The 23477-nt window shown below is 37.3% G+C and overlaps 1 protein-coding gene across 2 annotated transcripts in view; it reads left to right on the top strand.

Moving 5' to 3' along the window:
- The window catches only part of RELN (reelin), a 529179-nt gene that overhangs the window by 363315 nt on the left and 142387 nt on the right, over nt 1–23477 (top strand). For both annotated transcript variants that reach the window (XM_054494994.1, XM_063667694.1), the window contains exons 21-22: nt 16242–16434; nt 17254–17366. In XM_054494994.1, the coding sequence (XP_054350969.1) occupies nt 16242–16434; nt 17254–17366 (306 nt within the window). The remainder of the gene's footprint in view (nt 1–16241; nt 16435–17253; nt 17367–23477) is intronic.

Below are 23477 nucleotides of genomic sequence, written 5' to 3'. Positions count from 1 at the left end.
ACAACCACATGTGAGCAATCGATTTGACTTTCTGATCTTCTCTGAAAGGAAAAGGCGTTGTCTTGGTTATGAAACAACAGAGAGTATACTCTGGTGGTGATAATGAGACTAGAGAAACACATTAACCACTTTAATAAGGACATGAAAAATGCTTGCTTCTCATTAAAATGAAACAACATGGAAGATCTCAAACTGTTCCTATTTTCTTAGCCAGTGAGTCAGAATAAACCCCTTTTAGTGACATTGTTTTCTCTCTGCCCCTGTTGGGGAATACATTGTCCAAGATTTAACGTGAATTCGCCTTGGGGATGTTTTTCAGAAATACTTGTTACAATATTAAAATTTAAGTGATGATATTGACCAACTATTTATTATAATCTCATAGTCCTAAAACAAGCTGTCATTTTTTAAATGTAAAACCTTTGGAGCATATTGTCTTATTAAGTAAAAATTATTTAAACATATTTAAGTATGCAGTCTCTGCCCTTCAATGACCTTGTTTCTCTCAAGGGAAATTTTGAAATATATGTGTGGTCTTACAAATGGCTGGTGTCAAATTATTGTTGGTTTTTCTCAGCTGTTAGTTCATTTGGTTCTCATTTTCTAACTCATGACTTTCCATGAGCATAGACTGTCGTTACTCAGAGTGTTCTTCAGGGAAAACTTGGACAATTGCTTTTTCATTAGAAGAACTACAGTCAATATGCTACAAATCACTTTCCAGTATGTCATCCTAGAGCACTTTTTTCCAGTGGAGAAATGAATTGCTTTGAATTCTTTGAATACTTTCTTCCATACATAGTGTCTGAACTCAGAACTTCTGTCTGCTTTAGGTTCTAATATTCCTTAAAATCTCTTACATATATTTTAAGATCACTAAGGGAAGAATTCTAATTGAAGTTTATTAAATATTGCATCTAATACTATTAGTGATAATACCAAGGGAACATTAACATTCCTCTGCCCCATCTAATAAACCAGCTAGATACAACAGGTTTGAAGGAAATTGCTGTCGTATTAAATATGGAGTTTGGGTTTTAAAATGTGTAGGCCAGGCACAGTGGCTCGTGCACTTTGGAGGCCAAGGTGGGAGGATCACCTGAGGCCAGGAATTCAAAGACCAGCCTGGCCAAGATGGTAAAACCCCATCTCTACTGAAAATACACAAACTAGCCGAGCGTGGTGGCACATGCCTGTAATCCCAGCTATTTGGGAGGTTGAGGCACAAGAATCGCTTGAATCCAGGAGGCAGAAGTTGCAGTGAGCCAAGATCATGCCACTGCACTCCAGCCTGGGTGACAGAGCAAGACTCTGTCTCTAAATAAATACATAAGTATACAATTGAGAGAGAATAGTTGTTGTAGCATTTAGAATTGGCAATTGTTTTTAGGAAATATGGTGTGGTAGAAACATAGGCTTTGAGGTCATAGGCCTGATTTCAAATTCTCACACTGCCACTTAGAAGCTGTAAAATTAAAGCCAGATAATTTTAACTAAAGAGGAATTTTGAGAAGTATATATTTTGATGTAGCTGCTTTAGGAAGTTTGCATCAAAGCAACTTTATCAAAAGAGGAAATAACTGAGTTTTGTTAGTAATGTACGGCAGACATCCCTGACTTCTAGCTCCACCCAGAATTTCTACCCATTCATCCCATCTTTGTCTTTCATCCCATTCATGAGCTAGTGCCATCCCTAACCCTTACTCCAACTCTAACCACTGCCCTATATCTGAGCTTCACTCCATTGCCAGTCCCTAATAATGAACTATTAATTGGGCATAGAGTGAGAACACCAGTCTTGCACATTCTTTTATAATTTCTAGAAGGTGACATATTTTAATGATTTCTTTTTTGAATCACCAAACCTGTTCCCATATCAATCAAAACAGTAACATCAAAAGGCCACATATTCAAGGAAATTTATTTAGCCTCTTTGAGCCTGAGTTTTTTTTTTCTTTGCACCTTATCTTTTTTTTATTTTTTTCTTTATTTCTTCTTAAAAAAAAGGGGGGATACATGTGAGCCTGAGGTTTTCATCTGTAAAATGGGAGCAATGATACTTACTCTCAAATTGTCGTAAAGATTAAATGAGATCATAGATAGCAAATACCTACCATGAGCCTGCCATTTCCATTCCCTTCACTGTCTCATTGAAAGGAAGACAACTGGTACCTATAAGGTCCACATAATGAGCAACTTTTTTGAATTTTAGAAGCTAACAAACATTATTTTGCCTGAGCAATACAAAAGAGCATTCTCTGAAATTTAATGAGATCAAAAAAGAAATGTTAAATAAAAGCTTTGTTGTATAAACTAGATTTGGCTGAGGGAGAAGGTTGAAGGGTTGTGCAACAGAAAGCTCATAGTGGGTGTACTTATTTTTGCCAGTACTTTCCTATCTAAATGCCAATCACCATCACTACACAGATGGATTACATTCTAGCAACACTGAATATGTTATCATAGAAAGTATTTTGTGAATGGTGAGTGATTAGGTTACTAGGAAATCTCATACCTGAAGGATCCTAAAAGCCTGTTTATCTCATAATGTAACTTAAACACAGTTCATTTGCAATAAAAAGGTAGAAAAAAGTACTATGACTCTACTAATAATTAAAGGAAAAATTAAGATAAGAAAAGCTATAGTTTTTGTTTATCATTAATGATGCTTGAGGAACAGCAGATATAACTAAAAGATTTAAAGATAGACACATGTAGAAACGTTCGAAGGGCCTCTTGGGTACTTTCATGGGCATAAAAGACAGAAGGTACTCATTCCTTATGTCTAATTTTATTTTTTTTAATTAAAGCTTTCTTTTTTTTAACACAAGTAAATCACTGGCACTAGTCATCTGTTGGTCATTTTTTAGAGAAAGAAATTTCTTAAAGTAGTGAAAGTACAAAGAAAGTAAAAGAGCAAAATGAAAAAAGTGAAATCAGCTGTGAATTAGAAAAGGCATGAGGAGGCCAGGCACGGTGGCTCACACCTGTCATCCCAATGGGAGGCCGAGGTGGGTGGATCATCTGAGGTCAGGAGTTCCAGACCAGCCTGGCCAATCTGGTGAAACCCCATCTCTACTAAAAATACAAAAAGTTAGCAGGGACTGGTGGCAGATGCCTGTAATCCCAGCTTCTTGGGAGGCTGAGGCAGAAGAATCACTTGAACCTGGGAGGCAGAGGTTGCAGTGAGCCGAGATCGTGCCATCGCACTCCAGCCTGGGCAACAAGAGTGAAACTCCGACTTTAAAAAAAAGTGGGGGGGGGACATGAGGAAAAAAGGGTAACATTGAGTGGTATGTGATGATGTGGTGGGAGGACCTTTGAAGCCTGATTTTCCACACCAGCCCCAGGTGGCGTGATCAGCCCGAGAGAGTAGGAAGCTAGAGGTGTAAAATGAAGAGAACAGTTGCAGTGTGGGTGGCCCAAGTCAAAGGGAATTGACAAATGCTGCATGTTCAGGACATTTTAAAAGTATATGTTCATATTTCACGGGGTATTTATGAGCATGAACAAGAAAAAATTATTTGTATATTTTATGAGAAGCAGCAGTCACCCAGGCAAAAATCCCAGATTAAAAAGGATCCTAAAAGCCTGTCTATCTCATAAGTTAAATACAGTTCATTTGGCATAAGAACTAGAAAACAGTACCGTGGCTTATTAACAATTAACCAGTAATTTAGTATTATATTATTATATAATAATGTGACAGAACTGAATGATAGGTGAAATTTTAAGTTACACAAGATGGGTTATTTGTTAAGGTACATGTAGGTTATAGGGACCATCAGGAATCCATAATAATGTGTAGTAATGGGTAACTCAAAGAGTTTTCCAAAATGACCTGGAGAATGACCATCAGAGCTCATGCTGCATAAACCTGCTTCTGTAGGGACATTCAGGCCCACAGAAGGATCTGCACACAGTTAGCAAGCATTATACCACACATTTTAAAATGAGATCTACCTCTCCTTCTGCTACCTTTTGGTTAATTTATTGAAATAGGAATATGTGTTTGCAGAATCAGAATCAGAATCTTTACTACATGCAGATCTTTATTCCTTTAGACCAATCTTGGGAAACTAGTCAGTGTTTGCCTGATACTAATGTAAGGATTGTGTTGTTGGTAGACATGAGCAAAGGAGGAGTCAGATTAGTGCCTAAATGGAATATTAGATAGCTGTATTCCTTGGTTTACAAGGAAAAAAATTACTGACAATCCTTTATAAAATGAATCAACCTATAGAATAACAGCCAAGTAAATTTTGTTAGGATTTTCCTTTCACGAAACATTAACCTATAGCTTATACAGAAATTTTGTCTGTTTAAATAGTTTATTAGCAAGCTTAGAGTATTCTTGGAATTGTTTCTTACAAAGACTCTTAAAAAGAGCAGTAAATCAACTAAAATTGTACTGCTGAAGGAAGTCAGTCCAGGTGAGATGGCTCCCAGGAGCCACCTCAACGACCATTTCACAGTAAATGATTGTCTAGGAAGCTTAGCAGATAGATAGGTAAATACATTGAGTGACAAATGGAAAAGTCACTTCCTATTATTCTCAACAGCTGTGAAGAGTATTCTTGGTACTGAAGACTTTTGGTGCCTCTATAAAATTGCTAACATAATGGAATAGATTTATAAGTGAATTTCTAAGCTAGAGCATATTTATTTAGCTTTTGCACCATGAGGATTTCATTACCTGAAGTTTTTCATTTATTGATAGACTAATTTATACATTCAGCTATTTATTGATTGATGTACAAGCACTATTTGTACTAAAAGTGTAGCAATTAGTGTTGGAGACGAAGATAGAAAGGCCCTTTGCTTGTGGACCTTACATTCTAGAGGGAAATAACAAGTACTCAAATTCATAATAATATTCCAGACAGTGATAAGTGCTGTTAGGGTAAGAGAAATCGGGTTTTATGTGGCAGAAGTGGAGAGTGGAGCTATTTTAGGTAAGAGGGTTAGGGAAGCCCCCTTGGGAGACATGAGAGTCTAGAATAATGAAAGAGACAACTATGTAAAAGTATGGAAAAAGAGCTTTGCAGGCAGAGGGAACAGCAAGGCAGATACCCTGAGGCAGCCAAGAAACTAGATCATATAGCTTCATAGGACAATATAAAGATTCTGGATTTTACTCTAGTGTTACAGGAATCCAACAAATAATTTGGAGCAGGGGAATGACGTAATCTTCCTTATGTTTAAAAAATATTTGTGGTTGCATTGTGGAGAATAGAGGTAGAGGATAATAGAAGGAGCAGTAGAAGGAGCTCAGCGAGGATGCTAGTAATGTCATCTGCATGTGCTTAGGATAAGATGGTGGCAGTGGATGAATGGACTATTTGAAGATATATATTAGAGGATGTAGTAATGATCAGGACCTGCCTAAGGGATGGATTCAATGGCCATATTCTAAAACTTATGGCATGTTGATGTCCACAGCGTTAATTTTTAAGTCATGTACTTCTCCAAAGTTAGAGTTCTCTAAAAATTTTCTTTTGGACTAAATAAAATTTTGGACTAAATAGCTGAGTGAGGTTTCAGAAGTAAGGAGACAGACCGCTAAACAAATTAACCGCAAGAAAAGTCTACATTTGATGGTTTAGATTTGTGCTTCTTTCTGGTTTGTTGAAACAGAAATTTAGCAGTCTGAGACAATTATTTTTATTTTTATTTTTTTGAGACAGAGTCTCACACTGTTGCCCAGGCTGGAGTGCAGTGGCACGATCTCAGCTCACTACAACCTCTGCCTCCCGGGTTCAAGCGATTCCCGTGCCTAAGCCACCCGAGTAGCTGGGATTACAGGCGCCTGCCACCACACATGGCTTATTTTTCTATTTTTAGTAGAGACAGGGTTTCGCCATGTTGCCCAAGGTGGTCTCAAACTCCTGGCCTCAAGTGATCCACCTGCCTCTGCCTCCCAAAGTGCTCAGATTACAGGCATGAGCCACGGCACCCAGCCTAGTCTAACACAGTTATTTTCTATGGACAGTGGTTCACAAAATCTCCTTTATAGGCCCTGGTTGAGCCATGTGGGTCAGCCTCTGCAGCCTCCTCCCCTGCCTTGCTGCCTTTCACTCAGTCTACTCCAGTCACACTGCACTTCCTTCTCTCTACACCAACAAGCCAAGCTCTTTCCTCTCCCGGCACCTTTGTGTGAGCTGTGCCTCTGCGTAGGAATCTCTCCCATTACTCCTTTTGGGCACAAGGCTTGCAGCCTCCAAGATTTCCAGGAGACTGGGAAAAGTCCGAGGGCTGCAAAAATGTGTATTATCTCAAAAATATGATAAGAAACTCACCAAAATAAAATGAATACATTTTAATTAAATGTCTACAAAATACAACATTAAGCTAACTTCATTAATTGCTAAATTTAATTTCATAAAATTTCAAGATGAAAATAATTTTTTGGTCAGATTCCTGAGTGTGCTGAGAAGTCACAGCAAAAGTATATTAAATGCATTACTAGTAGCCAAATAAAATTTAAAGGCAATGTTACAAAATCCATTTGACTACTTTTTGCAACCCAAAATATTTATATTTAATGTGAGACATAGGTGCATTTTAATATGTTTGCTGTGAAGTGAGATGAAATTTCAAAATTAAAAGTATCGAGATCCTACAGAAGTCCTAAAATGGCTCTGCTTGAGTATGCTCTAAATAAGGCATGTGGTTGCACATAGTTGGAAGGAAAAAGAAAGATAATTTCAAAGATTCTTCGTGTATTTTCTCTCTCCCCTCCATGCTAAATGTTTTCAGCCAGGGCTGTCAGGCCTGACTACATCAACCAGTGTGTTCTGTTCTAAAAGGAAGTGATGTTCAAGGAAATAGAGGAGACAGAAAAGAACTGAGAGAGACAGGAGTGTGTTGAAAGGGCAAATCCTCATGATAAGTGGTATAAATATGGATCAGGTTAGGCCAGGCGCAGTGGCTCACACCTGTAATCCCAGCACTTTGGGAGGCTGAGGCGGGTGGATCACTTGAGGTCAGGAGTTCAAGACCAGCCTGGCCAACATGATGGAACCTCATCTCTACCAAAAATACAAAAATTAGCTGGGTGTGGTGGTGCGCATCTGTAATCCCAGCTACTCAGGAGGCTGAGGCAGGAGAATTGCTTGAACCCAGGAGGCGGAGGTTGCAGTGAGCCGAGATCGTGCCAGTGTTACTCCAGCCTGGGCGACAAATGAGATTCCATCTCAAAAAAAAAAAAAAAAAAAAAATGTGGATCAGGTGAGTTCTTTTCAACCGAAATTGAATCTGGAGATAATGTGGATGCAACATAAGAAAAACAGGAGTCAGGGAGTTCTGGATAGCATGAGATCAGAGATGAATTGAAGTTGTGTTAGTCCATTCTCACGCTGCTAATGAAGACATACCTGAGACTGGACAATTTATAAAGAAAAAGAGGTTTAATGGATTCACAGTTCCACGTGATTGAGGAGGCCTCACAATCATGGCAGAAGGCAAAAGGCATGTCTTACATTGCAGCAGACGAGAGAAAATGAGAGTCAAGCAAAAGCCTTATAAAATCATCAGTTCTCATGAGACTTACTCACTACCATGAGAACAGTATGGATGAACCTACCCCCATCATTCAGTTGTCTCCCACTGGATCCCTCCCACAACACATAGGAATTATGGGCGCCACAATGCAAGACGAGATTTGGGTGGGGCACAGCCAAACCATATCAGAAGTTGTGGACAGAAGCAGGAGGAGCTGGAAACAGCTAAGGCTCTTCTGATCACCTTCATCCCCACATTAGTGGCAGGGAAATGTTGCCCCTGACAACTTATCTACACACCCACACACACACACACACAAACACATACACACACACTCTTTCCTGACAAAAGGCGGGCAGGCACCATGAGAGCTGTGAGGATTGATTCTTCCCTGGGTGCGTGGTCTCCTGCAGTCGGCCCATCTCTGACCCTTGGTTTCCCTCTTTCCCTTCTTCTCTGGGGGCCACAGCCCACACTGTGCTTTGCACTGACTCCCCTCCAGCAGGCACCTAGCAGAGGTTTGCTTTTTCGTCCACAGATTGCTCCAGCTGACACGCATTTTCTAAAAATGCCGTGAGGTGGGCAAAATGAAGACTCATCAACAGAAACTTGACAGCAATCTTTGAAACCATGATCTCACCAACAAATTTCTATAAACTTTAAAACTATATATTTGTTAAAGTTTTTGGAATTAGCTGCTGGCATCTGAAATGTTGGGTAAATTGGCCTAGTTCCACAGGAGACACGGGCGAGTGGCTGGGCTGAAAATGGAATCTGGACTTCAACAGAAGGGGTGGAGGAGCTGCTCTCTGTGGCTTCTGAAAGAATCTCCCGTCCCACAGCAGCACTGCTGTGAGTGCACATAGCCCAGTTAGAAAGAGGAGACAGCGTTCATTTGTGGTCATCATGGCCATTGTGTACAGACAACCTGAACCTCACAGCGGACACATTCCCCCCCATTCTATCTCCCATGAAGTTATCTGATCCTTGAGAGTAAACTGCCACTAAGCACCCAATTTGATGTGAGTTTTCACTGGATAGCATCTTTCTGTAAATGCTGAATTTTTTTTCATTTTTTTATTTGAGATGGAGTCTCACTCTGTCACCCAGGCTGGAATGCAGTGGCGTGATCTCGGCTCACTGCAAGCTGGTTTCATGCCATTCTCCTGCCTCAGCCTCCCGAGTAGCTGGGACTACAGGTGCCTGCCACCACGCCTGGCTAATTTGTGTGTGTGTGTGTTTTTAGTAGAGACTCGGTTTCACCATGTTAGCCAGGATGGTCTCGATCTCCTGACCTCATGCTCTGCCCACCTCGGCCTCCCAAAGTGCTGGGATTACAGGTGTGAGCCACCGTGCCCGGCCAGTGTAAATACTTAATTAACAGCAGCCAAGAAACTCAACTTATGTTTTTTACTGGCCTAAAAGTTTATCTAGCTTAAAGTAAGATTCTAGCCCTGAATTGAATAACTATGTGTAAATTTCCAAACTGAGAGAATGGGAATGGGAATTAAAAAGCTGAAGAATATACACTGTGAACTTTAAATAGGAAAGGTAAAGATAAGCAAAACAACACAGGTGCTAGGGAAAAAAAGTATAAAAAGAGCCTGAAACAGATGCTGAGAAGCACGTGTATTCCAAAAAATTTTTGATTCCTGACATAACCCAAAAATCTTAACTAGATAAATAAGAAGTTCTCTATCCACTTAGAAATCCATAAAGACATTTTAAATGAAGTATTGGGTAAATACATGCCAAAATGCATTGGTAGAGAGATTCCAAATTTGGAGCTGTAGCTTCTGCCTCTTCTAGGCAGAACGAGAGGCTAGAGACCAGTAACAGGTGGTGCTATCAGAGGGAGAAGCCCATGGGAGGGTAAAATCAGTCCCACACATTGAATACCGTAGAATGGGGACTATCATGCAAAACCTGTTCAAGTTACAAATGGAAAATTACAACCACAATAATTTAGAGTGTTATTTTAATTTTATGCTCTAGTCCTTGATGGATCAAGCCAACAAAAAATAAGTGAGAACATAGACAAATTAAGAAGGTAATTGTCTTAGTTCATTTCTGTTCCTATAAAGATTACCCAAGGCTGGGTAATTTGTAAAGAAAAGAGGTTTATTTGGCTCACAGTTCTGCAGACTGCGCAAGAAGTACAGTGCCGACATTTGCCTGTGGTGAGGGATTCAGGCTGCTTCCACTCATGGCAGAAGGAGAAGGGGAGCCAGTGGGTACAGAGATGACATGGCGACAGAGGAAGCAGGAGACAGGGCAGGGAGGTACCAGGCTGTTTCTAAGAACCAGCTCTCAGGGAAACTAATAAAGCAAGAACTCACTCATTACCTCAAGGACAGTACCAAGCCATTCATGAAAGATCCACCACTATGGCCCAAACATCTCCCATTAGGACCCATCTTCAGCATTAGGGAACAAATTTCAAAATGAGATTTGGAGGGACAAACATCCAAACTATAGCAGTAATTAACAGGCAAGATTTAGTAGATAAAGATTGTACCCTACAAATAAAATGTATATATATATATATCTGAAAGGAATATATATATACACACACACATATATATACATATATCTACACATATATACACATATGCATATATATATACACACACATGCATATATACATATACACACACATATATATAGATTCCTTTCAGATGTCCAGTAGACATTTATGAAAATATCATGAACTAGGCTCAGAGACAGTCTCAAAAGATACCAATAAAACATGACACCAGAATCAGGGACTATAACAGTCATATTCCACTACTTAAAAATTTTAAACTTGTGTTTTGGGAGGACAAACCTCCCTAAAGAAACAAAACATTACAACAAATTTGAAGCAAGGGAATATTTTCAACACATATGACAGACTATATATCCTCAATGTGTAAAGAACTCTTACAAATCAGTAAGTAAAAATAAACCCACTTTAAAAATGGGCAAAGTCCATGAAAAAGCTTCACACACACACTATGTATATAGCCAATAAACATGAATAGCCTCTTAACTTCTTTACTAATCAAAAAATGTAGGTTAAGAGAGTGTAGGCATAAAGTGACCAAAATAAAAAGTATCATCAAAGTTCAGTATTGACAAGTAGTAAGAAGTGGCACCTCAGTCGTTGTTGATGTTCTTGGTAAATGTAACTTGGTGCAATCTTTTTGGAGGGCAGCTTGACAATAAGTGTCAACTTTTTAAGTGTGTATTTGCTTTAACAAAGCAATCTGCTTTTGGGAATTTATCCCAAGAAAATAATTGGACAAGTGCACAAAGATATACTGTATATTATAGAAGCATTTCTTATAATAGTAAAAAGTGAAAACAACCTCCCCAAATTTTTATAATTGAAGATTGGCTTGATTCATTAAAAATCAAATGTCTCACCATATTTTTTCAATATAGAAAGATGGCAATTAAAAGTTGTAAAAAGGAGTAAAGCATATTTACTATGATTTCATAATTTTTTTAAAAAAAGAAAAGTAAGTATGTGTGTGTACACATGAGAAAAACTGTCTAAGTATTTTTACCAAAACATAACTGTACATTTTGTGGTCATCTCTAGAAGGTGGAATTGCCCATTTTTACCTTTTAAAAAATGCTGCTTTTATATTATCGAGTTGTTTTTTCCAATAAGTATACAATTTCTATAATCCACTAAAATAATATGGTTGTTTGTTTTGAAATGTAATATCATAGAAATAACAAGTGAGTTAAAATGCTGCCTTTAAGCCCACAACATCAACAAGTTTTTCTATCTAATCTGGTAAACATTTCTTTGATGATTACAAGAACATAACCAATAAAAGAATGATATCAGAGAGGCGTAGATTCATTCACCTCTTCTTCTTCAGATGAATATAACTTCTGAATGGTATCAAAACAAAAACAACATTGTATGGCTCTTCTGTTTCTCTAGAAATGAGCTCTGCAGAGCTGTTTTTTCTGTGGGACCCTTGAAAATAATAGAATGTTGCTTAGATTTCTAAGAAATGTGAATATGGATGCGTTAGCTTCCCTTATGGCACATGAATAGTGAGATTTCATCCATATTGACTTATATACTAAACTGCTCTTAAAGAGATGGGCTCCATTGCAAAAAATGGCTCAGTTCCCTAGGTAGCTTGGCTGTTTGACATGAATTTGCTTTTAAGAAACTTTGTGGCTCAAGTATTCTAACACTTTGGCTATGTGTGTCTGCCTTTCATATAAAAGAGGCTTTTTTCTGGAGATGGGAAAGAGGCTCTGGGAAAATGCAGAAACTCTCAAAACCTTGTCGGTATTCATTACAGCATTTAAGTAACTATAGTTTTGTTAAACTTCCCTACTCCCCAGTTGAGAGACCTTACTCACATGCTCATTTTATTTAACAAACATTCTTTGGGAGCCTTTGATAGGCAGGACATAGTAGAAAGGACTTCAAAGGAGAAACCAGAAGGCCTAGTTTCTAGCTTTTTAGTAACTGTGTGACCCTGAGGCCAACAACTCAGCTTCTCCATTTTCCTTCTCCATAACACAATGTTAAGGATCCCTGATGGTCTCCCAGAGGGTCTTGACTCAAAGGTCAAGTGAGATAATCCAGCTGTTAGAAAATCACGATGTCCAAAACAATGTGCTTCTGTGAGTTGTAGGCAAGGTTCTGAGGGCTTTAGGGGATGCAGAGATGAATAAGATATGATCCCTCCCTGTGGACAGGCTTCCGACCTTATCAAAAAACAGATCCTCAGCAATACATGAGATTAAGCAAGGGAGGGTGAGGCAAAGGAGCTGTAGTATGGACTAGTCAGAGAACTGTGGAGACTCAAATTCCACTAAGCTCTTATCCATTTGGCCAGTGTCATAGCCTACTAGCCTTCTTGGAGGTGGGAATAAAGAATGCTAGAAAGGTAACCCTGTCCTAAGTGGAGTTATCCCCATTCTCTCATTAAATCTTGCAATTAGATGTAGGAGCTTTATTTTTGAGGCAACCTTGCAAGTCAATATAAATAAAGCTAAGCCTCCTGATTCCCAATGCCTTCTCTCTCCAGAATTTCTCCCCAAAATGCTGATGTGGGCTGTTCTTTTCTGTTCCTATGATTGTAACAGAAAAGAAGTTCAGCTTCATGTTTGCCTTTATAAATATGTCTTGATTTAGACAAGCAGCAAAGAGGAGCAGTTTTGTAAGTTAAAGGATCACAGTCTGTGAAAGAAAACAGACCCAGTATCACTGCCAGTCTTGAATAAACCAGAGACAATCAAGTAGACTAATGCTATGAATGGTCTGGAGTTTAAAGTGCTTTTCTGTGTTATTTTGCTTCATATTAAGGCATCAGGATAGATATCATATAGTACCAGGAAGTATGACAGATGTATCACTTAGAAATGCGTTCAGCTGTAGATTACAACAAACACAACAAGAAAAGACTGACCATAACATAAATTAAAGAGGCTTGTCTGTCATTTGTAACAAGCAGTCCTAGAATAGGCAGTCCTGGGCTTGTGAGCACCTTAACAAGGCCATTGGGGACCCAGGTTCTCTCACTTTTCTGTTCCACAATCTCAGCAGAGAGGTCTTTATCTAATAATGTTCCATTATTGTCACAAGATGGCTGCTGCCCCCTAGAGAGGAAAGATGACCATAGGAGCAACAGGGAAAAGGATGTGGCAGCCAATTCCACTGATTACCTTTTAAAACACTTTAATGAAAGCCAAATGGATAAATTCACCTTCCACCTTTTACTTATATCTCATTGGTGAGAACCCATTGCTGGTCACATGGCCACCCCTGGACCAATCACTGGATAGTGACTAAAAGGAAGAGGCTGTGACTGGCAGCTGGATCAGTCCACACTAAAGCATTTGCAATAGGAAATGGGAAACACCAAATAACTCTAGACTCCTATTCTACCGGTTGAACAGATACAGTTGCTAAGCAAAAATTTGGTTATCATTGTTTAACTGCCTTCATTTTGCTTATTTAATCTATTATTTTACATAATTTTTATCTTGTTTCTTTCTTGGTGTCTTGGCACCTTTAAAATCTGTTATCAGCTATTCCAAAATAGCTCACAGAGCACATGACTCTCCTCAGCATTGAATACTTCCTCTCTTCAGCCAATTTCATAGTTACATTTGTAATCATGCAAACATTAGGTGCAGGCAATATTTGTAAAACACAGCATTTTCTTCTGTTTCTGTATAGAATTATGAGGACACGAAACCATCTCAGAAGGGAGAAATTTACAAGAAGCTGATTGTAAAAATAATCTTAAGTTATTTCAGAAATGGTCAGGTGGGGAAATACTGTTGATGGCATGAGTGAGAAAGCATTGTTGGCTCTGTCATTTGCAGACCCTTCAGCCTATGTACTACCAGGCACTGTTAGGCTTTTTCCCCCGATGCCCAGGAGACTGGTGTGTCTTTAAAGCAAACAATTTAAATGAAGCCTAGTTGGCTGCCTCTAAGTATCTTCCTCATAAAGGATTTTAGAGAGACATTTAACCCTTGAAGCTAAAAGCAATGCCTATTTCTTGCAGAGGTAAGCATTTGGGATTTCTTTTGACTACTTAAAAGACCCTAGGAGCAGTATAGACAAGTGTGTGCCTCTATGGCTTACTATGATTTTTATTCTGTGTTGATTTATTTTTCCAATATTGCTAAAAATTGCATTCCACAGCTTGGTATTTTCCAGATTGCATCCTGTGGATCCAAACACATAACAGCAATCATGGTTTTATATTTTTAACATCAGAGTATCATTGCATAGTAACTGAAAGTTAGTGATTTGTACATTCACTGTAAACAAAACAAAAACAAAACAAAAAATTATTCCAAAATGCAGTGTTTTTTCTCTCCCAATGTTACAGTAATAGAAAAACAAGGATATAGTGTATTGGTTAAGAAGCTGTAGAGTCAGGCAAAGCTGGTTTCCCATTGAGTACCCCATATACTAGCCCCATTTTCTCATCTGTTAAAAAGAAATAATTATTCCTACTACACAGAGTTACTGAAAGATGGAACTAAGGAAAGTAATGTGGATATTGTGTCTTAGGACATGGCCAAGATTCCACAAATGGTAGACATCTTTAACAATGATAATAAACAAGTTGTGGCATTTGCTGTCTCTTAACTGGATTTGCAAGACTAGCGGTATTGAATATGACTTTTCCCTTTCTTTTATTGACCATTCACCTAAAGCAGAGAATGGGCTTTTCCATTTTATTCCTCTCTTCATTGTCCAACTGCAAAACCTTACTTTTGAAACTGTTAGTTTAATGGTAATTATTCATTGTTGGGGAAAGCTGCTTATATTTTATAACCTTGAGTTTAAGTCCATGGTAATCCTGTATGTGGACAATATTCCATCATTAAATAACATCTTAATCTCTGCCAGAAGCAAGTCAGAATAGTTATCCTTTTTTGGCTGATTCAGCAAAAGGTAATTAAGAAAATTTATTAAATATCTCAACGATTTCACAGAGTATTGCCTTAGCCTTTTTGTCCACATCAGCTGTGCCCTCTGACTAACAGGTTAACTAACAATGGTACTGAAACTGCTTCAGAATAGCAGAAACAAGTACTGTGATGGACAAACCTTAGTGTGATTGACCCTGGGAATATTTACATTGACTCATGTAACTACAATATAATATGTCTATAATTTAATCTTCTGTGATAGATTACAAACTCCTGAGCAGTTTTTTCTTAAAAAATTAATTTGCCTACCTTCAAACAATCTGCAATTACATAGTACTTAATTGGGACCCGTGACGTGAATTTTACTGATTTGAGACACAACCATTAAAACTATATTATGATGTTTTCGGTAAAGGCCATTTGAAAAATAAGGAAAACAAAAAGAAAATTGTAAATCGCAAATTTCCTGCCACCAAACACAGCTACTGCAAACATTCTGGTGAATTTCCTTCATGCATGATTTTATGGCTTTTTAAGACTTATTTCAGGCTGGGCACGGTGGCTCATTCCTGTAATCCCAGCACTTTGGGAGGCCAGGACGGGCGGATCACCTGAGATCGGGAGTTTGAGACCAGCCTGACCAATATGGAGAAACCCCATCTCTACTAAAAATACAAAATTAGCCGGGCGTGGTGGCACATGCCTGTAATCCCAGCTACTAGGGAGGCTGAGGCAGGAGAATCGCTTGAACCTGGGGGGCGGAGGTTGCGGTGAGCTAAGATCAAAACTCCGTCTCAAAAAAAAAAAAAAAAGGACTTATTTCATCATATACATTTTAATGTGATTATATTATCTATAAATATGTGAAAGATGGATAATGTTCTGTCAAGTGCTCTACCATTTTACTTAAGCCTTCCATTTTGACATTGACATTGTTACCAATTACTATTAGCAGTAATCCTGTAATACTTTTCATATTTTATAAAAACTGTCTCTAAATTTAAAATTATTTTCTCAGGATAGATTTCAACCAGTGAGATTAATGAGTCAAAAGGTTTATATTCATGAGCACTATATGAGTGGGTACCCAATTTTAGGTACATTTGACAACTATGGATGTTAACTTTTTTTAAAAAAGTTGCATCTTTGAAAGCTTGTTTCAAATTGCATTTATTAGATTGACCGAAATCCATTCTACAATTTGGCAAGGTTTAAATAAGTAAAATGAAATTATTTTGGTATATAGTGTGAAGTGAAGACTTTAATTTTTCTCTAATGCATTGTGTTTAGAATTTTCTGATTTCCATCTCTGTCTCTTTCAGTTTTACAGGAGATTCTAAACTTGCCTCAAGTATGCGCTATGTGGAAACACAATCAATGCAGATAGGAGCATCCTATATGATTCAGTTCAGTTTGGTGATGGGATGTGGCCAGAAATACACCCCACACATGGACAACCAGGTGAAGCTGGAGTACTCGACCAACCATGGCCTTACCTGGCACCTCGTCCAAGAAGTAAGTCTAGTTTCCCTAAACCTTGTAACAGGTAACCTTCTGCCTTTTACCTAGGAAGCCACCAAAAAAAAAAAAAAAAAAAAAAAAAATACCGTTCTAGAAGTTTAGCTTTGGTTGAAAAGAAACAGTGTTATTTAGTATTTGTAACTTAGAATTAACATAAAGTCAGCAAAGGATTACAAAAATGCCACATTCTTCACGACAGATATTAAAGAATAATTGGAAATAAAAAAGAAATGAAAATAACTTCCAAAACTGGCTACCCTCAAATGATGTTTTGAGTATTATTTTCTCTATCCATCTTTCTTTATAAATGTGTCCCTTTCTTTTTTCCCCATAAGGTGTCTTCATCTGTCACTACCTATAGGTAGACCATATTAAGAATGTGGTATCTCTTGTCTTTAGAAACAGAGAAGAAATATATAGATCTTGGAATAAAATTCATATATATCTTAGCAATCTGCCATTGCAACAAATGGATAAATATCATAGTGAATAAACTAATTTTTACCAAATGCCAATGTTATGATAACAGGCCTAAAAACAGAATCCTAATCCATGTCTGTTTGTACGTGCGAGTATTGAGAAATATTCAATTTCATTATGGCACCTCATTTGAAATTATTAAATAATTTTAAGACTTTCTATGAAGTTTTAGCTTCATGGAAAGAAAAATCATGGATTGTTTCCATATCACAGATAGTTAAGATTATGACATTAGATTTCTCTGAGGTCTTTTTCACTTACAGTGGGTGAGTAGATATATTTCACCTGAGGAAAACAGAAGCTGCATTTGATTTGTGCCTAACTTTCTTTCAGGAATGCCTTCCAAGTATGCCAAGTTGTCAGGAATTTACATCAGCAAGTATTTACCATGCCAGTGAGTTTACACAGTGGAGAAGAGTCATAGTGCTTCTTCCCCAGAAAACTTGGTGAGATGACATCTTTAGATATGGCTGTCACTTTAATTTTGACTATCCCTTTTGATTCAATTCTATCTCTATTGATTCAAGTATGACTTGAATATGAAGGCAAGTTAAGCACAATAGCATGATGTTTATTCTTTTTATTTCATTATCAAAAGACCAAAACCTTTCATTTATGTGAATGATATTTGAAAAAGAGAGCTAATGACAAATATGAAAATGTGGTTTCCAAACTGTCCTAGCCTTCTCTGACCTTCCTACTTGACCTGGCTTCTTCTTTTTATGGGAGAACTCAGTGAGTCGGTTACTTTCGGTTTGACATGCAAAAAGGAATATAGGAATTTAGAAATTCAAGTAATTTGGATTGCAAAGCTGTTTTCTCGTTGCAAACCCTTACTTTTGTATATCAAAAGCTTAATATACACCCTTTCTCTATTCATGTTTTTTCAGTAACACTAAAAATTATCCCCCAGGAAACAAAGGCCTCAGTAAACTAGGAAGAAAGTTAAGCGTTCAATAGTGTGAAAGAAAAAAGCACAATCATTTTTTCCCAAATATTACATTGTTTTGTGTTAGATTGATCACTCAAAAAATGTAATATTTGGGGAAAAAATTAAACAATTCCTGGTTCAGGATGAACTCACCCAAAGAAAAATCCTTAAACTAGAAATTAGAAGGCCTGAATTCTCAGTGTAGCTCTACCAATGATTAATTAATCACGTGATCTTAACCATTCACAACCTCTTCAAGGCCAGATCCTTGTAAGTATAATGAAAAGGTTTAATTACATGATCTTACAGGTCCCTCCAGTCCTGTAGTTCTAAGATTCTGTAATTTGTGCAGAAGAAAAAGCATGAAAGAGATAAGTATTATATTATTCTGTAGTATCTGCCTAACAATCACTCTTTTGTAAAAAGAAAATTACTAAATAAACCCTCTCAGGTTATTTTATATAAAAGTTAGACTCTACACAAAAACAATTGGTTAGATACCAACCTAGAGTTATTTTTACACCTTTAGTTGAAGATTGAATTCCTGCATTACGTAAAAATCCCTTTTTGATTATTTTGAAGGATGCATTATTATGTCAGTTGGAATACAATGCTTGAAATTTGATTTCCACAGATTTTTCTGTTTCCAACTGTGAGCCATTTCCTAGATACTCTACTAATGCCTTGTATAACAAGTTGCTACTTTCTCTAGCATTCTCCTTTTTTATGTCTACTGCTGGGAATATAGTCAAGACTTTTACTTAATTTCAATGGTATTCCAAGCATATGTGTCAAATTTATGCAAAACAACACTTCAAACAATTGAAATACTGCTCATACTCAAAACAGAGCTACTGAGGTTTGTTTTTTCATTATTTTACAATTAAGTATATTTCCCTCATATAAAAATTGTTGTTTTTTACTCATTAACATGTGAAGCACACTTTCAAAATTATGATGGTAAAATACTATTGTTAGTGTATTTTTTTTTTTTTTTTGAGACAGAGTCTTGCTCTGTCACCCAGGCTGGAGTGCAGTGGCACGACCTTGGCTCATTGCAGCCTTCATTTCCCGGGTGCAAGTGATTCTCCTGCCTCAGCCTCCCAAGTAGCTGGGACTACAGGCATGCCCCATTACACTCAGCTAATTTTTTGTATTTTTAGTAGAGATGGGGTTTTGTCATGTTGGCCAGGCTGGTCTTGAACTCCTGACTTCAGGTGATCCACCCACCTCGGCCTCCCAAAATGCTGAAATTACAGGCATGAGCCACCGCGCCTGGCCTAATAGTATATTTTAGAGAGGTCTTTTTGTCCCTAGAAACATTATGAACTATTGTTCTTATTTGATGTAGCTTAGGCAAATTCAGAAAATGTTGGCCTTATCAGAAAAGCCTTTGCAGGTTCTTTGACACTCAAATTGTATGCTGCATTATTATTTTCTAGCTCAAAAGATAGCAACACCAAGTTGGAAGTTTTAGTACAGTCAGAAAAGGTTAATTATCATCAGTGTTAAATACACACTGAAAGGAAATATATTAACCCATAAGCGTTTAAGTTCCCTGGAGTACCTGGCAGGTAGTAGTTGTGCTTATTGGACATTGGGGAATTAAATAGAATTTTAACTTGATGAGCCTCAATGTGCTAAAGAGATGTTTTATTATAAAGTATCTCTTTTAATAAATAGTTAATATTATGATGTTAGATAAATTTTCTACTAAATTATTCCCGAGACCACTTACCTTTAAGTATATGTAACAAGTAATTTAATTCTGCTTTTCCAAATATCCTTCAAAGCCCTGGAAAAAAAAAGTGAAAATATTTTTTTAAAAACAACCCAGCAGGATATTTATCTTAACATTCCTACTGACTAATATTTAAACTAAACATTATTGCTACATTTCAAAAAAAAATCATATTCTACTAGTTATTGTCATTGTTTTTGGATCTATAATGCTTAAAAGCTCTGCCATAAAAATAAAGTATATTTACTTTCCTTGGAAGTCTTGATAACTTTATTTATTTTGATAATTTTAAACCTTTGCAAATAGCAGGTTTTTCTCAAGCATTGGGGAAAGGGAATGCAGTTTGTAGCAGTAATCTTTTTTTGGCCAAATCTTTGTTCTGCTGTTTTGATTTAAACATATGCAATTATAAATTGAATACATGAAAGCAAATGTGGTCCCTGCATTATCACATATTTGTTAACTTTGGGAAATGTGCTAGATAGGGCAACTTAGAATGGAAATACTGAATGTATATACCTGCGTAGAGAAATTATATTGTGTATGAACATTTGTTACCCAATGAAAATTAATTTTGTTTTTATGAGAGACATTTACATAAGAACATGGCCTGATGAGACTCAAACAGCTGTCAATCGCTGACTTCATAAACAAATCAACACCTAATGAGTGAATGAGTTTCAGAATAATTGGGTAAATGTAATTACAGGAACTCTGAAGGTGGAAAATACAATTTAGTCAGCCTTCATTTACCTTGATTCCTCAGGTAACCTAAGTATGAAGAGACTATTCAATACTGTTTCATTTCAGTCTTCAAGTTATATGGGAAGGAAAAATCAAATAAAGGAGTCAAGTTTTGTTGCTTTGGGGAATCCAGAGAGTTTAGATTTTAAATGCAAGTCAACTTCATTTCATGACCCACACAGCAGTAGTTCTGCCTTCAGACTCAATCCAAAGTGGACAAGATTTTCTTCCTAAGATTACTTAGTTTTGAGAGGGAGACAAAGAAAAAATTGGCAATTTAAATATTTGTATTGAGGGAGAGACACAGCAATGATAACGCTGCAGATCAGAGACTTTGCACCTTGTCTTCTCACGTGTGACAGCTGGAAATTGCTCACACAACTAATTTTTTTTTCTCAATAAAACTGAAGCCAATATTCAATCTCTTTTTCCTGCCTTTTCTCTTAATTAACATTAGCACATTAAACTGTGGATTGTGGTTTTATTTTTTTTTACTATTATACTTTAAGTTTTAGGGTACATGTGCACAACGTGCAGGTTTGTTACATATATATACATGTGCCATGTTGGTGTGCTGCACCCATTAACTCATCATTTAACATTAGGTGTATTTCCTAATGCTATCCCTCCCCCCTCCCCCCACCCCACAAATGTCCAACAACGATAGACTGGATTAAGAAAATGTGGCACATATATACCATGGAATACTATGCAGCCATAAAAAATGATGAGTTCATGTCCTTTGTTGGGACATGGATGAAGCTGGAAACCATCATTCTCAGCAAACTATCGCAAGGACAAAAAACCAAACACCGCATGTTCTCACTCATAGGTGGGAATTGAACAATGAGAACACATGGACACAGGAAGGGGAACATCACATACCGGATTGTGGTTTTAAATGGAATTGTCCCCTTGAAGTTTTGTGTCCTAAGGAAATAATATCTTTTTTAAAAGTTCATAAGATGCATATAAGGATTAATTTACTTAGGAAAACAATTTTGAATGTGTCTGCATGTGACTGTTTAGAAGCATAAACTATGTAACCTAAGACAAGTTTCTGAAACCCTTCCCCCTGCCCATTTTCACATTTGGAAGTAAAAAAAATCTCAAATTAATGGGTGCCATGGGTTTTTTATAGGCATGTAACTGTAAAGAAAATAAGTTGTCACTTGGTCAACATACCAGCAGAGGAATCATTATATTTGAGAGCTGGAAGGGATCTTAGAAATTAGTTTGCCCAAACTTTTTATTTGAGAGGTGAGGAACTACAAGCCCGTGAAGGCTTATATTTCTCACTAAAGGTCACAGAGCTGCTAAGTTGCAGAACCAGGGTCCTGGGGGCCTTGTCCCCCAACTACTAGTGCATTCTTCATTCCGTCACCTACAGAAGCCATAAGCAGGCTGCCCTTTACTGACCTGTTCATCCACTCACTGACTTACTGTTTTAGCGAACTTTTTTGGACACCTACTTTATTCTGTTCCTGTGCAAACTATGGAGACTAAAGATATCCCTATCCCCAAAGAGCTCACAATCTAGTCACCCATGGCCGTGGACCTGACTCAGATTAAAATCTATCTTAAAAGTAAACTCAGCTTTCCTTTTCGGGATGACAAGGTGCATAAGTCTTATTTACTTCTATTCTGTAGCGCTCTCTGCTCTGAGATAATGCATCTACATTTATAGCAGGCTTTTCTAAAAACCATTTCTTAGTGGGACTATGAAAACTGTGATGGCTGTTTGATTACAAATATAAACTGATTACCATAGAAGAGGTGGTACATCTGTCCCATCGTATGTTCCATGACAAGCACTGATATGCAGCAACCCTGTGTCTACTGGATGCACCTCTGTGAATCCTGGTATTATCCTACTAGAAATGAAAATACAACCTATTAGTCACAGATCATTGATAAAATAAACAATAAAGAATAAAATAAACAATAAAGGCTTAGTCAGAATTTTAACAGTCTGTTATGTACTTAGGGAGTACTTAATATGTGGGTAATTGATGCAGTAGACTTTAATGGATCATTTAGATCATTAAGATCAAGGGTATCTGTATATAGTGTGCTTGGGAAAGGTTCCTTCAGTGGAACTGAGCATCCACAGTAATTTTGCAAATCATGTTTTGTTTCTTTGTTTCATTTATCCCTTTGACCAAAAGAACCACAGGTCCCTGAAAATTCCTACAGGTGAAAAATATGCTATAATTTTAAAAGAATGTTTTATAGCAGTCAATGAATAGACAGACACCTTCTTGACATTACTCTCAAAATATCCACTTCTCTGGACTTTGTATTTCGTTTCAATGAATTAAGGTCCCAAGTGTTTCTGTCTGTGTAATGAACTGTTTAATTTTCATCCCCACTTAAGATCAGTTTATCCATGAAACTCAGGCAAGTTAGTGTTTCAGAAATAAGCAGAATTTAGCATCCAGATATTCTTCTTTGTAATATAGTACATTGTGGTATGTCCCCTCAACCCCAAAACAATACCCCCAAACAAAACTTTTGTTTTATATTATGAACTAGCTGAAAGTGTCCTAATAACTACTGTATTTATTGTAAGAAATTCTATTACTCTAAGGTTAAACATCTTACATTTTTGTCTATAAAAGGCTCAGTTGGCAGGGTGTGGTGGCTCACGCCTGTAATCCCAACACTTTGGGAGGCCAAGGCGGGTGGATTATCTGAGGTAGGAGTTCAAGACCAGCCTGGCCAACATGGTGAAACCCCATCCCTACTAAAAATACAAAAATTAGCCAGGCATGGTGGTGTGTGCCTGTAATCCCAGCTATTTGGGAGGCTGAGGCAAGAGAATGGCTTGAACCCAGGAGGCAGAGGTTGCAGTGAGCCAAGATCATACCATTGCAATCCAGCCTGGGCAACAGAGTGAGACTCCATCTCAAAAAAAAAAAAAAAAAAGAAAAGAAAAGAAAAAGAAAGATAGGTTCAGTTTAGTAGATGTCTTTATTTTTTAATATTCTTTCTTAGTACTTTTTCTAGCAACAAATCTGTGCAACCAACAAAATCTGATACTGTGTTTTTCTTTAAAACATCTCAAATTAAGATTGAATTGCATCCAATAGACAGATTTCTCTTTAAGTTTCTTTCATGATAGAATTGTTGCATTGGACG

This window comes from Pongo pygmaeus, chromosome 6 (genome assembly GCF_028885625.2).
Source record: "Pongo pygmaeus isolate AG05252 chromosome 6, NHGRI_mPonPyg2-v2.0_pri, whole genome shotgun sequence".
Taxonomy (NCBI): domain Eukaryota; kingdom Metazoa; phylum Chordata; class Mammalia; order Primates; family Hominidae; genus Pongo; species Pongo pygmaeus.
Note: the sequence above shows the minus strand (reverse complement) of the source record. Positions and strands in the feature narration are given on the sequence as shown.